The sequence below is a fragment of the Mizuhopecten yessoensis genome, unplaced genomic scaffold, assembly GCF_002113885.1.
Source record: "Mizuhopecten yessoensis strain PY_sf001 unplaced genomic scaffold, ASM211388v2 scaffold6647, whole genome shotgun sequence".
Classification (NCBI taxonomy): Eukaryota; Metazoa; Mollusca; class Bivalvia; order Pectinida; family Pectinidae; genus Mizuhopecten; species Mizuhopecten yessoensis.
In genome coordinates, this window is record NW_018406654.1 from 42,605 (window position 1) to 67,398 (window position 24,794).

Consider the following 24,794-nt stretch of genomic DNA (forward strand, 5'->3'; position numbering starts at 1 on the left):
CCCCTCTGTGATAGTGTCCATTTTGTGTTTCTCGGAAGACTGACGAGACGATTTTACCGAAGATAGCCTCACATTTGCATCCAATCCTGTATTGTCGCCTATCGGCGGAGGGGACATGCGATCGAAACTTCCTATGGATGGTTCACAACGTTGGTCTAGTCCAAAGTTATGATTAATTGTGTCAAGCTCCACCTCAGAGTTATACAGGCGCCGGACATTGGGTTTTGACGAAATCCATCGCGACAAAAATAATCCAATATCATAGAAAAACAGGAACAGAAGACACTCTATCAGCAGTAGGTAGCAGAACCACATGGGAGTCTTTTCCTCGATCAGGTATCCAAGCAACGCCGGATTGATCATCCCTCCTATTGACGCCATGATGATCAGGTATGCGGTAATTTTGCCTGTAATGTGTATAAACTGTTCATCTGTCCACGTGTACAATATAGGGTAAATGATCGATAGACCTATCCCAATAAGTGGGGTGAAAAGCCAGATACCAATGACATGAGAGTAAAATGCACCTAATGTCAGTCCGACGAACGACATAATTAGTATGACGCAATACCCGCACACTAGTCGCACAGGGTTGAGTTGCGTAACAAGAAAGATCCCTATAAACCGAGATATCCCAAACGAAGCGAAGAATAGAGACGTCGCTTCGGAACCTTGCACCTTTGTCATGCCCATCTGTGCGACACAAAATATGGTAAGGTATTCAGAGAACGTTTCCTCAATGGCGGTGTAGACAAAACAAAGGAGCCCCATGTTGCCTAAAATTAGCGCCTTTTCCCTCTTTGACAAAGGACGTGTATGCCCCGCATCGTTTATCGGTAAGCTCAAACCATGTAGGAAAATGGAGTTTTTAATACATTGGTAAAAAAACAGAGCAGCAGCGACCAAAACCAAGCAGGCGTTGATTACATATACCAGGTATATTTTAGATTGTCTACCGTCATAGAGAGTATATATTACCCCAGTCGGAGAGTTGCCGGAAGTGTCCGGAACACTGATAGTAATTTCCGGTGCAAGGAAAGGGGCGGTAACTAGTGGAGATATGACGGCGCCGACAGCAAACATGAAGTACATTCCCTGCATCCATGACTCGATAGACTTCCCCCACATGGACACCATCTCAGTATTGGCAACTGTAACAGAAATGACTCCGTATAGAAACAATGTTATTTAAAGTCAAATATTGTAACAGAAATGACTCCATATAGAAACAATGTTATTTAAAGTGAAATATTGTAACAAAAATGACTCCGTATAGAAACAATGTTATTTAAAGTCAAATATTGTAAAAATTCGTGTTTGGCCGTGTAAAACTGTTTTGCGTGTTTTAGCGTTGAGTAAATTACCGCGAAAATATCCATACGGGAATGCATACTAATATCTTATGTATGATACAGACGTGAAGGATATATTAATATCTGGATCATTGCCAACTCGAAAAACTTCCACGGTGTGATATGTTTTAAGAGTCATAACGCGAACATTTCCATGTGGGAAAAAATTGGCAATACAGTACTTGCTTATTCCGTCTTTGCGTATTGCAGAGTTATCTTCTCTTGTGAGCAGGAATTGATTGTTACGTCATTTGTTTGTGAGAGTTACGTCATCATTTTTTGAGAAAACGACGTGATTTTCTCACACAAACCAATGACGTAACAATCAATACCTGCTCACAAGAGAAGATAACTCTGCAATACGCAAAGACGGAATTAAGCGAAAACAAATACCCTTTGTTTGAGGTTATATTGAAGGAGTATCGTACCACTGCCTATGAATAACATGTTGAAACTATTCAATTGCCTAACAATAGCTTTCATATATGATTTTGAAAAAACACACCCTACAGAACATTCATGAATCATATAACAATTAACAATCTACTCTGAGAGTAAAAATACAAAATAATTGCTTTGACGAAACTGTCTTGACGATAGGTGCTACAAAGTCTATGATTTTACAGACAAAGGTGTTAGAGCTGATGTTAATAAAATCTCTTCATAGATATTTTTTTTTTTTCAAAATTGCCTTGAAGCGATGAAATCTGCATCAGTGATGGGATAACCATTCTTACTATCATAAGATTTGATTTTACGAAGTATTATTTTCGTAAATGTATCAGTATTTTAACAACATCTCACATTCGTAAAATTAAATAGTTGCTACGTGTGATGTATTACTAATCTCTGATACTTAATCTTACATATATGATGATTAACAGAGCCTGTTACAGGTAGGTATATGTATATGGGATATGGATAGTCTACCCTTGGGTGCAGAACCAATCTGTGCCGGGGTTCTGACGCCAAAATCTGCAATTGGGAGTAGACTTTCCATATCCCGCAAACCTACATAATGATTGATTCTTTTTCTCGCACATCAAGCCCGAACTTTTGATATAATATGAAGCCAGACAACGTCAATGCAACACTTAATATATGAACATTTCTGAATAACTTATACACACACTAAAGCCAAATAGTATGGTATACCTTATCTTATCAATACCAGTACTGAAAGAAATTAATAATTATTAAAATACTGTTATCTAATTTCTCTCCGTGAAAAAAAAAAATTAAAATTAAAAACATAGTAAAAAACAATCATTTTGGACACAAAATCAATAAAATCTGATTTTATGTGTTAATAAGACAAAGGCACGTGCCATTTAAGAGCAAACGACGGTGATTTATCCTGCATTGACTGAACTATGATTAAATAAATGTGCTTTCTTGTGTGTTCCATTTTGTTATATTTTTATAATTAGTGTTTTGCTTACCTGTGTCAATGATACCTTCGCACGCGCCATTTAGGAAGAGGATGATCATCATGATCCAATACTGTCTACAGTAGGGTATACTAAACTCCATCGCCGCCAGGATCAGACAGGTGAAAAACAGGGTCAAAGGTCGACTTAGCCTCTCATACACCATACCGCCAAGAAAGGAGCCTAGGATATACCCTACGCCTATGATGATTATGTATGTTGAGGTTGCTTCTAGGCCGACGTTCGTTATTAAGGCGAGATCCAGGAGAATAGGCCCCAATTGTCCAGTCGTCCATCCCTGTGTCATTAAAATTAGTATACTGTTAGTTTTTTTTTGTGGTAAGTTATGTTATTTCAAGACGATGTGACAATGAGATACATTAGTGAGTTAACGCCCTTGCTTCGTCACTAGATGGCACTGCTACCAACTTGGTATGGTGACACACACAAATATCTTCTAAATACTCATCAGCAGAACAAGCAGATTTTTTTAATTTTTTTTCATATTTCTGATCAAATGATATTTATAAATTTATTTGAGAGATGCAGCCGTACACAAATATAAACATTTAGATAGTTGCATTATATAATGTTTAATATATTTAAGATTTAAGAAATTGAAATGCCCCGTGAATCACAACATTGTTTTCTTGAAACAGTATTGTAACTATTAACTGTTAAAAACTGAGACTTGTTTAATAAATATATTAAATGGCAACACATGTGCACCTCATGTTTAAAGACTGTTGAAAGAAATTAAGAATGAAACAGGAACAATTGTCATTTGAAATATAATTATGCATTTAGGGAAACATATAAATGCCTTTCATAATTGTATATGCTTCGGAGATTTTTAGAATGTGTTTTAATTGATTCAATACTTGCAGTTCTACAGTTAACATTACGTTTGTAAGCCCAACTTGGTTGCAGCGCCATTTGCAAGGGCGATAACTCACTGTTGTCTTTTATTGACTACGTCAAATTAAACAAAATTCAAATGTATTGCTACAAAGTGATCACTCAATGTCCTTGACAACCGTAGAAAAAGTATATATTTATTTGTATTTTTTTCGATAAAAGTTTATCGTCCTTGCAACAAGTCTGGTCATAATAAATACGGGTGCCGAGGATTAAAAAAAAAAAAGATTAAAAAAAAAAAAAAAATAGGCAAGAAAATACAGAGATCCCATACGTTTCATTTATTTGGGACAGGGTATCGATTTGGTTTCCTCATTATCGAGGGGGATCGGGGTTTGGGGATATTACAGTCAAAACTTTGATTTTTTTAACTTAACATGATCATCAGGGAAATTTCGAAACATTAGACTTCGACTATGAAAGGACTGTGAACATTCTGTGGGGTCCTGTGTATACTGCAAAGACCGAATTATAATAGCTGTAAATAAGTTTATATTATGTAGATTACATGTTTAGGTATCAAAATGACCCCGGGACATTCCAATGTTCTACTACTGGTAATTGCTTTACTTCAGATCATTAGGTGTAATATTTTCAACACGATCAATTTATAGATGGAATATTAGTAGTATTTTAAAAGGGGAATATTTGGATTTTGTTATTAGTTCGACACATTCAAGTTCAATTTATCGAAGCGTGTCTCTAGTTGCTTCTTACGTTATGATGAATTTAGATATGGTAGATTTATTGTTCCGTATCCAGCAGAGGTTACACAAATATTAGGGACACTTTGAGAAATAACAAAAAAATCTGAAAAATACCATTTATTATTGACTACCTTATTCCATCTTTTCGTATTGCATACTTATCTGCTCTTGTGAGCAGGTATTGATTGTTACCTCATAAGTTTGTGTGATAAAATTACGTCGTTTTCTCAAAAACTTATGACATTATTCTCACAAACAAATGACGTAACAATCAATACCTGCTCACAAGAGCAGATAACTCTGCAATACGAAAAGACGGAATAGAATTGGCGCTACCTTGTCTCAGGAACCAATATTAAATATTAGTCACTAGAGGAGAGGAATTTATATAAGCTTATAGCTTGTTTACCGATCCTCGTTGTATCTGTACTGTGTTGTAATGTAGTGTGCAAGTAATGAAATAAAATATTGTTTAAACTAAACTAAATATTAGTCAGAGGAAATTCAACCGAAACAAATATTACAAATCACAATAAATATATGAAGTATTATTTAATTATTAAATTTGTTACAAGTATTTAACACAGACATATATAATGATATTGCAATCAGATATTCTACCAATTTATACAAGATTCACGGTTTGTTTACTGTATATTGTTCACATATTTTATATACAGTTCTGTCGTGTTTTACAGTTTTACACTAAAACAATCGTGTGTGAAACAATGGGTTAGTTTGATTTCTCGGTATACCGTAGCTATACAGTTTTCTAGTATCTTATGCTATCGACAGCGGAAAGATATGTTTGTAAAGAGAATTAATTATCCTATTCCGGAAGTGTTTATTATATACACTATGTATAGGAGATCAATGCGTAGCCTGTTGGTTTCTCTGTTTGTCAAAACTCATCCTCGACACTCCGGGTGTTACGCTCACTCACGTTTCTGCACCCCTGGAATATATATGTCATAGCGAAATTGAAGACACAAAGATAGCAATTTGATTGGTCTCAGGTAAAAACAATCTGATCAATCGCCAGGCTGATACCTGTCCATATTAAAGAGGAGTGACACCCGACTTCAAAGTCAGTCAATTTTACCGTTACGCGACCGCGATATTCTTTTGACGTTCATCAAAGAATCAAGCTAGATTTCGTGTCTCATCTACAAGGTGTTGCACACTGAGCCTTCAATTTTGCTATGACATTGTCCAGGGGTGCAGAGAGCGAAAGTGAGTGTAACCCCTGGAGTATCGAAGATGGTCAATACCCTAAGACATGTATTTTATCATTATAACTGTGTTTGCGCTTGCTTAACTTAGCTTATCTACAGGTTACTCATGGCATTACAACTACTAATGTCTAGCTTATATCCAAACAGGTCTTGTTATCTTACGTCGTGTCAAGTTTTATGAGCCGAGACCCTTTGGTCTATATGTCTCTGATAAAAAACATATTGAACAGTGATAATTGCAACAAAACCATGTTAAATTGTTGCAAATCTCATTGCACGGCCATTAGACCTTAGCTTATTATGTGAAATGAAAAATATCAAACATATCGCCATATCTATCAGGCATTCGGGGTGTGACACATATAAGTGTCACATCATAACTTTTGATCGGATATATAAGAGTTACTTCCCCTTTATTGCATTGAGTACAAGAGTGTTTCCGTAATTGTATCGTTGCAATGCAGTATATTGTCCTCGTCAAACTAGCAATATAATATTTTGAAATTAAAATCATTTATAGCGTTAATGGTGTTTACTTTTTATATTAACTGGTATCAATACATATATGTATTCATTATACAGAAAGATGGCGATATTAACGTTTCTACTGTTATTGCTTTATCGCAATGATTTCAAGATTCTATATATACTGTACCAACTATTATATAACCCTCATTCGTTATATGGTCAAGTTCCTTCCATTGTTGGGCAAATGATGGCAGTATAACGAAATTTTATTTTACTAGGAATGAAAACAAAAAATGATAATATCGTCATTCAAGTCACAACGCGTTTATCGTCATCCAAATCACCATGCTTACAGAGTAATATACAAAATTATCTCCCCTTACGTCACAGAATCTTACTTACCAAAATCATATACACCCATACCAAACAGAGGCTATAGGAAACACGTATTCGGTAAGTCCGGTTGTATTGTAGCTTTCGAAACACGTTTCCACAACGGTTTAGGAATTTTGGCTTAGGCTCCTTGGCAATAGGGGTCACTTTAGGTCCTTCGGCATCGATTCGGAAGCTTTTACCGAAGGTACTCTTTCTTGTGAGTGACCGGATGTCCCGTTTATATCCCGAGCGGTCGCAGGATGTATCACTAAGGATGACGGACCCTCGAGAGCGCCTCCAACTCATTGTCAATTAGCTAGCTTGCACTTTTAAATGTCACATAAACAATAACGTTATGGTAAGAGACAGTTCAGGATAGTCTGGGTGTCTTTTGTATTCCTCTTCATGCCATACTTTCATTATACATTCTGTTATTTCGAATAAAAAGATGTTATTGAATCTATTGAACAGTTTCGTGCAAAGCAATCCGGGTATATCCAAACGAAGATATAAGTTGATGAAGAATTCAAATAATTTTGTCAGTTGTTAAACTCTGCCCGTGCTATCGTTCAACACGGTGCTTTTCTCTGCAACTCCGGATGAAAATATACAACACTGAAATGTTCGATTGTTCCGAAACCCAAGCACAGATTGGCAAACGATAGATTATCCAGTGTGTAATTGTCAGGTTTTTACTATAAACAGTCCTATGTTATAAGCCGTTCTTCTGTTTACCATTGAATGTGTCCCATTAATTACATGTATCACAGCACAGATACTATACTAAACTAAAAATACACATCTTCACGACTAGAAACACAGGAATGATACCAGTGAAAGGAAACGGATACCGGAAATGACGGTATTGATATCCGGACTTTGCCACAGTAGTTAATTTCTTATTAAAACGTCTTATATGGTATACATTAGAATGTGTAATTCACATATAGTGAACAAAACACGGTGTGAGTGAATATCCGCGAGAAATCGATTGAAAGCTCAGAGGTATAGAAAATATGTATTCGTACGAGTATTAAACGGTATACCTCGACTATGTATGATCCGCAAGCAAACATAAAAATACTTTTGATTGTTTTAATATGTATATGATGCTAAACAGGCATTTATCGAATCTTCCAAATTACTTTGAAAATGTTTGAACCCCTGTGAGGTCCCGGGTGCGTGTACCTTACTAGCCGTCGGCGCAACTTGTGTCAGATAGCTAAACAAAGTCGTGGAAGTAAAAATATGATATTTTAGGCACACCATTTTAGGCACACCATTGTTCAAAGTAACGACTTTCCGTTGCATATTGAAGTTGAAGCGAAGTTCAAAAAAACCCATTTATAAAACTCCTACGGAATGAAGCATCCTATTTTTAAGATTTGCTTTATCGATGTAGAAAACTAAGTATTTACATTATACTGCATATTTTGGCCATATTGTCATATTAGGAATAGTCACTGGCAATATTTTTGTCAACATAACAGAATGCCATATTAACGTGTTCCAAAACATATAATACAACCAAAAGGGAAATGTGTCAATAAATTCCTTAATAACCTATCAAATCTGAAACATATGACTTAATTTATTCTTTTAGTAGAATTTCATGTAAAACCTGCCGGAATGTAAAGCAAAACAAGGTCACGGTCAATACTCTTTTAGTCCATCAGCAGAGTAAACCATCACCTACTGGTAGAAGTACGAACTAAGGGAGATAACTCGATAGTTTCTGTGCAACCGTTTATGAAATACGTTTGCAATATTCTATAAAAAAAAAAACACATCACAAAAATGTCAATTAGAAAAAAATATTTAATGTCACTTAAACCTTTTTATTACAACACTGATCAAAATAATAGTAAAACTGTGTGGCAATATTATATAAATGATCAACCACAAAGATAACTCTTCTGATGCAAAGAAGCACAGGGTGTCACGATTAAAACACAAGTAAGAAAGAGAATGAACGCCGTTTTTTATGACTGTACACGTATGAACGCAAGTGCGTCACATCCCTATGAAAGCAATTTCTATTGAAAATATTGATCTAAATATATGTGAATCATATACATGTCTTTCATTTAATATGTACACACTGAAAATTAATCGGTAAATGTTTACACATGCACAGCAAATAAATCCATGGCATCTATATAAAAACGTATCAACAATATCGTGACTAAAATCATTACTGATACTTTAATCATCTTCAATACACATGTTAACAGTTGTTAAGTTGCTGGGAAAAAAATATAAGAAAAATACATTCAAAGCCATACATTTAGAGGTTTTCGATCATATAAATGGTGTAATATTTTACAGATATCTATTTGTTTTGTAAAACAAGAGCATACAAGCGTAATGATGACATAATCCAATACATAGCTGTGTTGACCACACACACACACAGACACACACCCAACGCACCCACACACACTCACACACACTCACACAACAATCAAATTCAAAATTCATAATAATGCTGTAAAATTGATAAAGACTTATCTAGCTACGATTAATCGACAAGTCAATAATAACACTCTATTAGCTTTTATATTCGACAACATATTGGACATTTACAAGCAAACTGACTTAAAAGTTATCCTCGATACTCCAGGGGATGGGCTCACTTACGCTGTCTGCACCCCTAGAATATGTCATAGCAAAATCGAAGGCTCTATGTGCACAACCTTGTCGATGAAACGAGAATACAAGTTTGATTATTTGATTATTCGGCTGCGTAACGGTAAAATTGACTGGCTTTGAAGTCGGATGTTGTTCCTCTTTAATCTTTAATGAACAGGTCTAGGGATTGGTCAGGTTTTTTAACCTGAGATTAAATCAAATAGATAGCCGCATGCCTTCAATTTTGCTACATGACATAGTCCAGGTGTGCAGAGAACGAAGGTCAGCGTAACCCCAGGAGTATCGAGAATGCCTCACACTTATGCCATGATGGTGGTGAACGTTTTTTCTCGCACCTCAGACAGAGATATACTACGTCATACCCCATGCTAGATTTGTCTATCTCTTCCGATCTGTCTTGTACCTTTACGCACGTGACATTTCGCGGAATTTTTACACTGCGATGCATTCATCCGCGCGTTAACTGCTTGGAATTGACAATCTGCATTATAAATGTTCTGTTTTGTCGGTATATGTAAAGTTTTAATGTTTTTAGATATTTGATGTTGTAGATAAACAATAATCTACACTGTGAAATACCTAATCATTTGACGCCCAAGATGGGATACTTGTAGATTTTAGCACAATTGAATAACTTTTCGAACTAAAAGGTGCGAGAAAAAAAAATCAATTACCTGTAACTGAACAAGATTGGGTTATCTCAGTCTCGGGCTAAGATTAGGTACATGTAACATCCCAACCTCGGCTTACGCCTCGGTTGAGATTTTGTTACAGAATCTTAGCCCTCGACTGAGATAACCCAATCTCGCTTAGTTAAAGGTGATATATTTTATTAATCTCATTTCCACTGTGTATATCTAGTATTAAAAACATGACAGCTTAACAACTGTCACTGTACAACCAGTGTGTGTGTGGGGTTTGTTTTTGTTTTTATTTTTGGGTTTTTTCTCCATATAATTACTTTAAAAATAAGATACATGTTAAAATAACAACTAGCAAAGCACACATGGAATTATAGTTGAAATATCAGTTTTAATGTTACTCAATGTATACAGAAAATTCGTAGTAATACATTGTGAAAATATGATGCACAAGTGCATTATTTCAGCTTAAACTGCAAATCTAACTTACGTGGGTATATCACGAACCGAACATGAGGAAGTCATGTATGTAAATTCATTTTATTTGGTAAGTGTGCTTCTATTTAATATTCTTTTCCTATAAAATACTTGAATGTTGATATTCCGTCTTTGCGTATTGCAGAGTTATCTTCTCTTGTGAGCATGTATTGATTGTTACGTCATCGGTTTGTGTGAGAAAATTACGTTGTTTTCTCAAAAACTGATGACGTTACTCTCACAAACAAATGACGTAACAATCAATACCTGCTCACAAGAGCAGATAATTCTGCAATACGAAAAAACGGAATAGCTAGCCCTAATGATGTGACAAGATCCATCATCAGTTACTGAGTTTTCGCTAACTTTAGTTATCTGTACCCCTGTAATATGGATTGATGGAATCAATGACACTACCATACTATCTTGCGATCGATACAAATAGTCTAGTTTGATCCATTGGTGAACATCAAAAAATCGTGCGAAAACGTAAAGGTAAAATCGATCAGCATGGATGTCGCTTCTCTTCAGATTGGATGTACATGTAGCAGTACTGAATCCTAGATATTATCATTACATATTCGAGGAATTTCAAGAATGTCTCGGATGGTGTTGTATGCAAATTTCGCAATGTATCTTTAAATTTGCATTTACCACATAAAGCTATTTATAGCAAAATTAACATTTCAACATTAATTCTTTAATCGTTAACAATGAATACATTTCATTTGTTGAATACGTCGAAAGGAACAAGTTTCAAATACGCTCTTATGATGAATGTTCGCAAAACATCGTAGAAACAAATCATCAATTTTGTTAACAACATCTCTCACATTTTGTTTATATCTCATTGACATTGAAAAAAAAGTAAACGTAATTGTTTATAATGGGAATTTCAATTAGTGACACCTTGTATTTGTATAAAATCGACATGTTTGCCGCTGTTTAACTTAAACATTTACTCTCTGCAAATTTCTCATAACAGCGAATATTATTGATAAACAATGTAATAAGCATAATTATCAAATGAGGAGAGGTCAGTTGACATTTACTGGCGTAGGGCAGAAGTATGACTTGGCAAAATAGTTTCCCGGTATATATTACAACGACAATATGTGATATTTATAAATATTTAGTGATTTGTAGTACATTTTTAATATAAATGTTCATTGTAACGTACACAAATCTCGTTGTACATCTAATTCTGTGTGTAAGCACCGTTTATATATTCATATGTTCCTCCGTTGCATTCCTCGAGGTGGGGGTACATGTTTTGATTATCTTGTTTCTGTTTATATCCAACTAAGGCTATTGGCGACGGGTCTGGCTTTTTGTCCGGTTTTTCTGTTGTAATGGGGGAAAGGACCACGCCAGGTTCCGAGGGATCCGTATCCTTCTCATCAAGCTCGTCAGCTTTGATATCCTTTAGAGAGAAAAAACATTTACACATTGATAAATAAGTCGTAAATTTTGATATCTTTTCGAAAATAGACATGTCAACATCTTATAATCATTTGGAAAATTAACATATAAAAATCGATTCATTAACTGATATTAATTTGGTTTTATGTCTTAATCAATTACAATATAACTGTGAAAATATTTTATTGAGACTCTTAAATGTATAAACTCAACTCCCATAGCAAGATTTGTGTTTCAATAAGCGAGGAAGTATGCTTAATTTCTTGGTAAAAATCTATTACAGAAATGAAATAAGACTAAATGCCTATAAACATATGTTCCTATACGGAACGCAATAATATTAAGAAACTTCAAAGTCACTCTTTTGCAAGCTTTCGGGATTAGCTTTTCGTCAGGGATTAAATGTCACCGGACCTCTATGTCACATGCATATCAACTTGATGTGACATAGAGGTCCGGTGACATTTAATCCCTGACGAAGGGCTAAGCCAGAAGGCTTGGAAAAGAGTGACTATAAAGTTTCTTAATATTACAGAAATATTAATGAATTATTTTCTGTACACATTGTATATCGATAACCAAGCGTTACTAACGTGTTGAATGTCCAGTTGTTCAAACGCTGATTAGCCTTTGATGTTTTAATAAAATAAAAAATCACGATGGAATATTTCAATCATTCCATCAGAAATATAATTTTCCGTCTCCTTTTTACTGTGTGTTACAATTTGAAATTTCAATAAGGAAAATATCGGTGACAGAAATGGTCATATTTGAAAAACAAATGTCTATTTAATATTTTCGTTAACGTGACGTTAAGTCAACCAAGCTTTTTGATTATGTGTCCAGATTTCCTATATGTCCTTTGTGTTCACATCCGTCAAAACAATACACCGAGTCATGCTTATCATTAGATTTTGTTTAAGTATATACACAGTCACTTGTGAATATAAACTGTACATCTTGTATAGCAAGACTGAAGGATTTTATTATCTAATCAATAAGGGTGTGTCGGACAAATTAAGAATTAAACATGACGATTATACAGACGTGTTTACAACAAATATATCATAAATTAAATAGGTTTCGTTTGATTGGTTTTGTTTTATTTTGGTTAACGTCCTATCAACAGCTAAGATCATTTAAGGACGTGTGTATCGCTTGGCTATGTTCTTATCCAGACAGAAATAGTTGTGGTATAAGTGATATATAAATATATACATGTATGTCATTATAAGATAGATGGGCTGAAGCGCGCTTACGAATATGAATACCTAATACGTGCCACTTGAATCATCTAAATAAAACACCCTTTATCACGTGACAAACTAAATGTTCATGTAAAGGAATTTGAAATGTGTGTAGATAATTAATGTATAATACTAATAAAACATGTTATTTTAAACAATATCATCACCTAACAACACATATCTTTTATTGAGAGTCAGATAACACTGTATTGATAAATCTTAAATAAAGTGATAACATATTATTTCTGGGAAGAAAAGCAGGAAAACGTTCATTCTTTGCTTAATCTAAATATAATAATAACAATTCGAGGTTCTTATATACCGCTTTATTACAACCTAGTCTGTAGGTTCACAAATTATTATCCATGGTTATAGGGCCATTATCTTTTTCAACTCCCTGGTGAGCATACAGTCGATGGTGCAACTTCGGCGCTCACAGCTAGCATACAACAATTCTAGCACTGCCAAACCACGTACTCATTTACAGCTGAGTAGACTGGAACAAGCAGAGTACAGTATCTTGCTCAAAGATACAACACGGTGCCGTGACGTTACTCGAACCCGCAACCCTTCGGTCACGAGCCCAACGTCGTACACAAGACTATCGTGCCTCCATTAATTTGCCTTTAAATGTATCGTACATATATGCTTCAAATTTTATCCTACATCTACACGTTTCTTTCTTAGAGGCTTCAGGTTCTTTTTCGTACCTTATTGACATGCTTCAAATTATCTGCTTGATCTATATGTACCTTATTGACATGCTTCAAATTGTCTGCTTGATCTATATGTACCTTATTGACATGCTTCAAATTATCTGCTTGATCTACACTTACTTTATTAATATGCTTCAAATTTTCGGATTGATCTACATTTACATTATTGACATGCTTCAAAGTCTCTGCTTGATCTACACGTACTTTACTGATATGCTTCAAATTTTCCGATTGATCTACATTTACCTTATTGACATGCTTCAAAGTCTCTGCTTGATCTACATTTACCTTATTGACGTGCTTCAAATTTTCCGATTGATCTACATTTACCTTATTGGCATACTCCAAAGTTTCTGCTTGGTCTACATGTACTTTACTGATATGCTCCAAATTTTGCGATTGATCTACATGTACTTAACTGACATGCTTCAAACTCTCTGCTTGATATACATTTACCTTATTGACATGCTTCAAAATTTCCGATTTATCTACATGTACCTTACAGACTTACTGCAACTTACATGTATCTTTTTGATCTAAAAGAACATCACTGATATGCTTCAAATTTGCTCCTTATTCGACACGTACCTTCGTAACATGCTTCAAATTTGCTGCTTGATCAATGAGAACCTTTCTGACATACTTAACATTCTTTCCGTGATAGTATCATTTAGAATTTAGACATGCAGATGAAATGTATGACCAATTCTTCTATTCTTGTGTTTTCAACCAATTGTCTGCACTTTTACATTATAGGAAACATCTTGATTTATGAAACTCTGGAATTACGTATAAGTGATAAATAAATAGAACGTTTGGGACCTGGAATCTGGAATATGCATTGTACACAGACATGCAGCCTTACTATAAAGTGGTATTCCACTCTGAGAAATATGTAGAAGATATTGAACACGAAATTACAATCTTGTTTTTGTTATATAATCAATGTAATATTTAAAAGGCCATTTATGATTAAAATTAATAAGATAACGACAATAATAGCATCTACAAGGGAACTAACTCTTACACAAAATATCATGTTAGCTAAAAAAAGGTTTGGAGTTGTCTCCCTTTTTATAAATGTAATACTACACTTATAATTATGTTGTCGTTTTTTTTTTTTTTTTTTTTTTTTTTTTTTTTTTTTTTTTTGCTTTGAGTTTTCAGTCATATTAACAGCTATGGTCATATAAGGATGATGCTAGGATATGATGGTGGAGGGTTGCCGGAGTACCCGGTGAAAAACCACCGACCTGCGGCGGGTACCGTTATCGTTGTTATTTCTATGTTTGATGAGTAATTCATATATGTTGGCATGTAACCACAGGTAAGCCTATTCACGTTTACAGGCGAAAACCGTCTGTATAGACAAAACTACTTTTTAGACCGTTACCAATTATAAGAAAACTTCATGTCTCAAAATGTTTTAATGTAAAAGCCAATGAAGTAAAGTTCGTTTCTTACCTACATATACATATAGAACGAAAGTTTTAAGATTAGCGTGATTAAACCACACTTTACTGAAATTCAACCGGAGACATCTAGTTTAAGAACAGGCTATTACTTTATCCTGTATTGGTCTAAGGCTTCATTTAAAACGTTCTAGTTCCACTATTCCGTCTTTTCGTATTGCAGAGTTACTTGCTCTTGTGAGCAGGTATTGATTGTAACGTCATTAGTTTACGTCGATTTCTCAAAAATGTATGACGTTACTCTCACAAACAAATGACGTAACAATTGATACCTGATCACAAGAGAAGATAACTCTGCAATACGAAAAGACGGAATACCAAAACCATAACTTTGATTGTGAAATTAACATTCCGGAAATATGAATTTTAGCGACAAATGTGACACTTTCACTAAGTGAATCATACGATTAATCGAGAATTATTCATAGTCAATGATAAATATGAACTGGAATTCGAGTATCGTATACCTTTAACATTGATTTATTAAAATTATTTTCAGGAATTTCCCATGTAATATTTTAAGTGTTGAATTGTTTACAAGTGGAATAATATAAGACTCTTTCATGCTCAGGGTGTAGGAATGGGAAATTCCACCCGAGGTGTTTTCAAATAGCCCGAGGTTGTGCCGAGGGTTTGGCCAAATTTGAAAATCCCGAGAAACCTATTATTCTTCTATTCTCTGACATTAATTTAAACTTTTTTAATACTAATTATAGTGATTTTGAATATACACAAACATGATATAAAGTTATTTGTAAAGAAGCCAGAAATATATGATAAATAGTAAACAATAAATTGAGATAGAGAAATTCTAAGCAATGCCTATGACTTCTTACCTCTGGATCTGGAAATTCCATATTACATCGTAATTTTCTTAACAAGGAATTCGGCAGACAACAGAATATCCGGTCGAAAAATGGAATCAGATACTTTGGATCAATGTCATGTGTGCCATTAGCTCCTGCAACGAAAATGTGAAAGGTTAAATAACGACAGAACGTAAACATAGAAATTACATAAAAAAGCAACAACAAGAGGAAGGGGGGACACCAAAACAAAAGAAAAGGGGAGTCATTATGTAGACTTTAACAGACACCAAAACAAAAGGGGGTTAACATCAGGACATAGGAGGCAAAAAAAAAAATACCACCATTTTACGACAAATGGGAGAACATATAGTACAGTACATAAAGAGATAGACAAATTATATCTCAAGTTCAACCCTCCAATACAATGATAATGTTCGCAAAAAAGTAGTTTTTTTTCAGTTTTCAAGACATTATTTCGTTATTGTTGTGAATTTCAATACCTAAACAAGTGTGAGAGAAGATATACCAAAGTTTTCATTTTCATAATTTCATAATTTCATGACTTGGCGATAACATTAGCATGAAGTGAGAATGGTGTCAATAGTTATAATACTTCGTTCACACATTGAGAAACGAAACTTCTGTGTTATATACAATGTACGCTTGCTTTGTGTATGGAGAAAGGTAGACCATAAATAGATCAATTTAGTATATTAGATGACATGTTGTCTCCTTACCTGTGCAGAAACTGACAATGAGGCCAATGACGACGACTGTAGCGGCCCCTATCGATGGATACCAAAGATACGAAACAGTGTAAAGCTTACTGATGCCAGTTCTGAAAAAGAAAAGAAATTATTGATACCACAGCTACATGTATGCGGTCAGCTCGATGTAATATGTACATAGATATTACATGTTTATCAAGACGGCTAGTCAATACACTACGACACAACGTAAACACAAATAATACAGGAACAGGAACGGTGGATGTAAACACAATATGAAGAATTTGGAGAGACAGCAAAACCAAAGGGAAGACAACATCGGGAACAGAAGAGACATAACTAGATAACATAATGTATGTTACGGAGGACAAGAAGAAACGAAACGAAGTGTTAAAATACAAATGTTAATGTTACTTACATCGAAAAAAGTATATATCGCAACAAGAACATCTATACAAATTCTTAATACTCTTTTGTTACTCTTTGAATCGGTAATTTGATACTGGACAGTATCTCCTGAAGCATTTGTTATTGAAAGGGTATACATATTGAAAATTGCAAATATAAATGGTTACGTTACCTATAAATTCTTCGAACCTTGTCGTTTTCTTAATAATAATGTCAGTATCTTTAACTAAACAGGTTATTAATTATTGTTTACAAATGCTTCATGATGACTGGTCAAAACAAATCAAATAGTTTTCACTGTTAATGACAGCGGGTTAATTGTTTCTTAGAATTGTCTCCCATTTTACCTGTTTACTTCCGTTTTAACAATTCAAGATGTTTACCTGTCTCCGGTGAGATTATGAGATATAAAGCATGGGAAAAGAAACAATTTTTTGATATCACTGAACTATAAAAAATATAACGTCACAGTCAGATTTTGACAATAGAGGTCATGATAAAATCAGAATAAAAAACACAGATTACAAATGTTAATTTCAATTGACTTCAAACATTATTGATAAGATCGAGACAAAATCACCCCTTACAGTGACGGTAAGCAAGAAAATAATTTACCCTTGTGGACAAATTATTTATCTGGACTTGACCGTAGCTTGACCAGGGCTTAATCTTGGCTTAGGTTTGTTCTCGGGATAGACAATCAATAATTTTGGCCCTTGGTTTGTGGTTCTCTGTCAAACCCTCGGGATAGAGAAAACATCTATTGTTTCTATATTAAGCTGCTATGCTCGTGTACCTACATTTCGTCTACGACTGGTGCAAGTGTCGTTGCGGAAATGTTCACAAGCGTTGTGGCGTTGAAAGCGCCCTCTACCGTACAGTTGTCGGTGGGAAACGGAAGGTTAGATGTCGTTCCTACGACACTGTACGCCCCGATACTGATCCACATGGGTAGCACCAGGCCAAATACACTACCAACTACAGCTCCCTGGCAAACAAACACTTACAATTGTATAGTTACATCAAAACATTACAATAAATAGATAACTTAAAATATATATAAATAAATATATACTAAAAGTGAATGATAAATTGAAGACAAGGTAATGTTATATTTCTACTTACTCCTATTGTACATTTTATCGTTCTTTGTGGGGGGGTTTATACCAGGAAATTTTCGCCGTAGTTTAACTTTCGGCTTTTTCGCCGTCCGTAATGAGGGCGAGTTTATAATGATAATAATTCGAGGTTCTTATATACCGCTTTATCACAACCAAGTGCGTAGGTCGTCTCAAAGCGTTTCACAAATTATCATCCGTGGTTATAGGGCCTTTTGCAACCGGCCATTACCTTTCTCATCTCCCTGGGGAGCATACAGCCGAAGCTGCCATTTCGACGCTAACAGCTAGCATTCAACAATTCTAGCTCTGTCCAATCATGACAGTTTATATGTACACTTCACTAACACGGACTATACATGTAACAATGAAGGACGAAAAGTTGTCCTGTCTTACAACGCTTCACTGCGACGGACTATATACATGTACCCTCACTAGTTCATGGGAACAGTAGCTTTCCGCCATGTTTTTGTTTGTGTTTTGTTTACCGCATGGGGCTTTGTATATTTTCGTTGCAAATACAAAATCAACATTCTGAACGGAACATTCCAAATATAAGAAAAAAACTTAAAACTCAACTATATGTGTTATCAGCTAATTCTACATAAGCCAAAACCAAAGTACTTCGATCATGGTAGTGTCGTTCCGCACAGTGCAAAGTAGTCCCGATTTTCTTTTTGAACAGTTTTAAATGCAATGAAAATATTCATGATAAAAAAGAACATTTCCATCTCAAATTAATTTAATAGCAAAGAATATTAAAAGATTTCAGAAAAATGCAATTACAGTTACAGCTAGTTCAGAAGATCAATTTTAGATTTTAGCGTCTCCCTGAAGAAAGCAGAAGATGTATAATTCCCGTACCTGAATGTACCTGACATTTCTTTTGAGCTACAAATGGCCTATTTCTAAATGTATTTTTTTTGGAAATCTACACTTTTTTAATGTGATCTATACATGTGTAATAAGAGATGACGTCAGTATGTCAAGACAGTACTTACAATCCAGTTTGCCCAAGGAAAAAAGGCACCAAGTACAAAGATCCCGAGAAGAGGGCCAGACGCAGCACCGGTAAAACTTAGGGACGCCTGTTAAGTATGAAATTGATGCTTTAATTGCAGCTAGTGAGAATGACGAATGAAAATTAGTTTACAATACCATATCGTCATCACTTTAAAACTGTCCACCCTAGTCGAATGTGAAGTTCCCGTATATCACTATACCGTTTTTTTTCGATCCAACTCCATTCGTATACTGACATTAATTATAAAATAAAAATAACAAAAATAAACTCGTTTATAATTTTACAGTAAATCTCCTATTGAACACACTCGTTGATAAGAGTACTGTAAAACCATAATAAACGCGCCTCTTGTTTCATTTAACAGAAAAAATACCTCGATATATTGCCCTTTTCATTATACTGTTAGATGTCCCCGATTTATTAATCTGCAATAATATATCGTTACAATGCCCCCCGTTTATCACTCTGCAATACAATCTCGATACAATGTCACCTCGTATATCCGTCTGAAATACAGATCTTGGGTTACAATGTCTTTCATTTTTATCTTAATAGTAAAAACCTCAATAAGGTGTCCTCTTATTATCACAAGGCAGTGGCATTTCAATAGAATGGACGAAGTGTGTATAACTAAGCAGTTGTACCTAGATACAATCTCCCTCGTTCATCAGTTTGCATGCTACTCCTCTCGATTGTCAAAGTGGAGTCAAAGTTCGATACATCGCCCCTCATATAAAGTAAGCCTTCGATATAATGCCTTCGTTCATCAGTATACAGTAAACAATCGCTTTAATCTCGTTTATCTATTGACAGTTAAGCCTCGATATAATATCCCCGTTCATTACCCGTTCACTTAAGTAACACTACGATACAATGTCCTTCGTTAATTACTCTACAGTTAAGCCTCGATACAATGCCTCCCATTCAACACTTTACTGGAAAATGTCTATATGATGCCACCATGTATCGCTTAACAGTTAAATATCTATACAATGCCCGAATTTATCACATAACAGCTAAACCCCGATACAATGCCGTTTCACTTTACAGTAAAATATCGATAAAATGTCTTCCGTTAACACTTCACAATCCTTCGATATGATGCCTTCATTTATCACTTAACAGTTAAATATGGATGTAATGCCTCCCGTTTAACACTTAACAGCAAACCCTTTTATATAATGCCTTCATTTATCATTTAACAGTTACACCTCGATATGATGACCTTCGTTTATTACTATAAAGTATATCTTTGATTCAGTTCTATTTCCACCGCAGAGCAAACGTCTGATATAGGTGAACACCTGCTGTATACCTGTAAAACAGTTCCGCCGAGGTTCATTGCCATGAAGGACATTCCTATACCGCATCCACCATAGAATATTACTGAAAATACAAATAGGTACATTATTTATAACAGTTCGGGACAGATGACCAGACAGCGCTATATAGCTCTAGAAAATGTCACATAAAAATAATGTAAAATAACAAGATTTCATATACGTACTGTTGTATGTAATTGAAATTTAAACTTCAATATACTGAACATTTTATTTTCCTCTCGGCGAAAAAGTTATAAATGTCAAAAGTATTCTAAACTCATCGGTATTTATTTAACTTTGGATTTGTTTTTATTCATACTTAAGTAGTGTTTATCTAATTTAGTCTATGTTCGTAAATTACTGTAAGCATACATTTTTAGCGATATTTTTATTTTAGCGTTTTTCGCACATTACATTATAAGCTAAATTATTGAAGTATATTGTTCTTTATTGCGTTGTTTTCAGTGCGCTAATTTGTTAAAATTCGATAATGCGCTAAAATTTGAGTGCGCTAAAATAGGTAGGTTTACAATAAGCTAAGATTCTGTATATGCTTAAGACATATACGCCGGCCGGATCCAGTTTAGTCGAGTGACATGTAGTGGTTATATTTAACTTACCTAGACCTCTGGTGACCCAGGTTTTCTTCTCTTCTGACAAGTTATAGAAACAAGGCTTAAGGATGTCTTCCCAGGTGACAGCGGACAGAGCATTCAGGCATGAAGACATAGTACTGCACAGGTGTAAATACAAGATTCATATACAGAATAGGTGAGAAAAATACAGGTGAGAAATATTTGATGTTGACGTTTCTTCTTTTAATGTTTTCGTTTCGCGCAGTCGTATTTTGCTGTTATTTCGACATGTTGAATTATATTTGTGTTTTATTGCAAATCTCAAACATGATACTGTTTTTCAAATAATAATAGGCATATACATAAGTGAGAAAAAAAACCATTTCACTAATTTCTGACAAATTGTATATACCGCTAAATATTGAAGTTTAATTCCTAAAACGCTTTCATTTAACAATTATAAATCGTTCATTTGACTTACCCGGTTAGGTAATTATAAATACTTAAGTTACGTGGCATAAAAACGCAAAAAGGGACTTTTTATAATGTTTTAAAAATACCTTTCTAAACGACCAAACCATACCTAAGCGCCCCGCTGAATAGGCAAGCAACAAAGAGACCCGGTAGCCCAGGGTAACCAAGCTTCTCCATGACAAAGAATGGAATGATCTGAAAGAAACAGGAAATGCAATGGAATTGTCCATGATGTCAATAGCATATTTCATATAGAGAAGGGTGTTCTAAAATTATTTCATGTTTGTTTAATCAGTATATCCACAAAATAAAGTTGGAATCACGATGAATTTCTTTCGTTGTGTGTGTATATATGTGAACGCGACTGCAAAAATGGGGCCAGATGAGGTAAAATCAGAAATTGAGATTTTGATGTTTTGATAAAAATCACATTTAAACCACGTGTAGAATTTATGAAAATATGTCTCGTGACTTTGGACGTCTTTTTCTCATTATGACGTCAGCCGCATTTGTCCCTTTTTACGCAGTCGCAGTCACCTACATGTATGTCTATCACTATTGTGTGACGAGACAGCGGAAACGCAACCCGAGGGTAATATTTTCTTTTAGTATTGCACAAGACATTCCCAAATTCAAAACTTCCAAAGTTTGTTATCCCGATTATTACTCTGTCTTCACCACATATATTGTAGAAATTACTATTTATTTTTTCTCCTGTACCTGATTTGAGTTGGAAACATCCTCGTTGGAGAGTGGATCACATCCTTTCTCAGCGTAATAGGCGAATACAACGATACCCGCTAGACACGTGATCGTCACGAGGACAAATACTCCTATTATGTTCAGTAAAACAGCCCTGAAACACAAACAAACTCATTCAGTAGGGCACGGACCTGATAATCGTTGGTTCTGGGTTCAAATGCGGATGCCGTTGAAAATAGAGGTTTCCCAACGTTAGATGGTATGTGTAGCGTATTTATCTAACTCGAGTAAGTTAATTTTCTAATTACATAAAACCACAAAGTTTAACGAGTGCCATTTTACAGTTTGAAAATTAATTAATGACATAAATATAAACAGGACAACCAGCCGCACATTGTAACGAGTTCAAGACTTTTTCGTCACATAACGTTCATATCATATCTGGAATACCATACTTTCTCCGATCGTGGACATTTTTTGCAGTCCTAATTGAAGACGGTGGCGCAGCAAAGCATTGCTACAAATGTACATAACATCATCATTCAAGTATTGACCAATGAAATAACAACCAGTGTTAACCAACTTCCAGCCATTGTATCCAAAGAGTAAAGGATATTCAGACGAGTCACATGTAAATATACAGTAATACACAACACAGCACCTAACAATTACATTACCTCGGCCTCACTTTAGCTACTCATAACCTTTTATAAAGTGTATGGCCACCACTCCCGATTCCACAGATTTCTAAGCTACACTAGTAAAGTACTCTACGACCGAATACCTACATGAAGAGAGAGAGAGAAAAAAAGAGAGAAAAGCAAGAGAAATGAGCTAATATGTGACTCGACGCATCCGTGTGGCTGACGAACCACATGATTGGTTGGTTGGTTGGTTGGTTGAAGGGTTTCACAAGTACACCCACTGACGAAGTCGGTCTTCGGTAGGTAGGGTATAAATAGCACTAGGCTATTTATACCCTACCCAACAATATCCGATATATTAACCAATACAAAACAAGATTACATAACGTTTACGGAAATACTCTACAATAGCGAAAGTAACTAAACTTCCGGTCTATTACTAACGATATTGGATGAACGATAACATGAACACGATTACACAAGGTAACTTCTACACAAATATACATAATTTCTACCCATTACAAAGGTATATGGATATATACTAACGTTTTCGCTTTCTTTAGAGTCGGCAGAGCACAGTATCGCTGTACGGAGGCCTGGTTGACCCCGTACGTAGCCGTCCATCCGACCATTCCGCCTACAACCAGCGACCAGAACGAGTGTCTTTGAGTGGGGTCAGGATTGAAACTGTCAAACAAAAATCAACGGTGTTAATACTGTGTTTTTACAATTCGGTTCATACATCCCAAATGACGATAGACATTTTGTATATTTTATAAAGTAAATGAGGACAACTGCTAGCACTTTGTGCGTGTGTAACTGGAGAATAAGAGAAATGCAATGCAGGCCGAGATTCGAACTCAGGACCTCCAGAACTCTCGAGGAACGCTCTACCAATTGAGCTACCTTGTCGCCGAAGATCGACCCAGTCCAGTTCCACTACATATGTAGTGATGTTTTCAAATGAAAATATGACTGATGGAATGACAAAACAAAGCACAGCATTCCAGAAGTCTCTTTACAGAAATAGAAAGGTGAAGTTACTTTTAACTCGCCATCTTCTATCAAAATACGTGTACGAATTAATCCACAACTACAAGATGCGTGTCTGGTGTGTTAAAATCACTGTTGTCTAAACCGCAATTTAATTGCCACACACGGGTTGCCGGCCCTCCGTTTATTATTTAGTAACTGCCAATATGCACCATTTAATATGCACCATTCAATGTGCACCATTGTAACAAGAGAAAGAAAATAGCACTGCCAGACTCGGAATCGAACCCGGGACCCTCTGAATTCTAGACGGACACTCTACAATTGAGTAATTTAGCGAACGACCCGGTCTAGTTCCGCTACATGATAGTGGAACCTTCTAGTGTTTTTCTAGCTGCGGGAACCGTAGCTTCTATGTCCGATTTTTTTTTATTGTTATCGGATCTATGGTCCAATAACATTTAAAAAAAAAGGACACAGAAGCTACGGTTCCCGCAGCTAGTGTTTTTCCTGCAAAGGCACTGATGAGCCGTAAGTAAGGAAAGACAATTTTCGTGATATGAGACGCAGTTTTTGTTTTACATTTACTTACTCGAAAAACTCGATCCTGTCCCATTCTTTGTTGATATGCCATACTTTTTCCAGGCCTCCGACAGATATTGTCCCCTACCAGAAGAAAAAGACAATATATAGAATACGACAATATAAAAAAATGTAACGATATGCATGTTTAAGTCTGGAATTATTTTCATAATACAACCTCTATGTCAGTTGCATTTCATGCTTCTGTGGACCATGATGGTCTGGGTACATTCCTGAGGTGTTTGTACCAACCGAAGGGACATGCGCGTACTAAGGAAGTATTCAACGAAAATAAAAAAAATG

At 35.3% G+C, this 24,794-nt stretch overlaps 1 protein-coding gene across 3 annotated transcripts in view; it reads right to left on the minus strand.

The window, feature by feature from the left end:
• Nucleotides 1-10,504: 10,504 nt before the first annotated feature.
• Nucleotides 10,505-24,794, minus strand: part of LOC110452362 (sodium-coupled monocarboxylate transporter 1-like) — a 37,569-nt gene continuing 23,279 nt past the window's right edge. For all 3 annotated transcript variants that reach the window (XM_021500838.1, XM_021500836.1, XM_021500837.1), the window contains exons 6-16: nt 24,502-24,575; nt 23,463-23,603; nt 22,291-22,426; nt 21,680-21,765; nt 21,142-21,254; nt 20,515-20,585; nt 19,177-19,263; nt 17,858-18,045; nt 16,659-16,759; nt 15,949-16,073; nt 10,505-11,678 (exon numbers count right to left, since the gene is read on the minus strand). In XM_021500838.1, the coding sequence (XP_021356513.1) occupies nt 11,454-11,678; nt 15,949-16,073; nt 16,659-16,759; nt 17,858-18,045; nt 19,177-19,263; nt 20,515-20,585; nt 21,142-21,254; nt 21,680-21,765; nt 22,291-22,426; nt 23,463-23,603; nt 24,502-24,575 (1,347 nt within the window). In that variant the 3' untranslated portion in view covers nt 10,505-11,453. The remainder of the gene's footprint in view (nt 11,679-15,948; nt 16,074-16,658; nt 16,760-17,857; nt 18,046-19,176; nt 19,264-20,514; nt 20,586-21,141; nt 21,255-21,679; nt 21,766-22,290; nt 22,427-23,462; nt 23,604-24,501; nt 24,576-24,794) is intronic.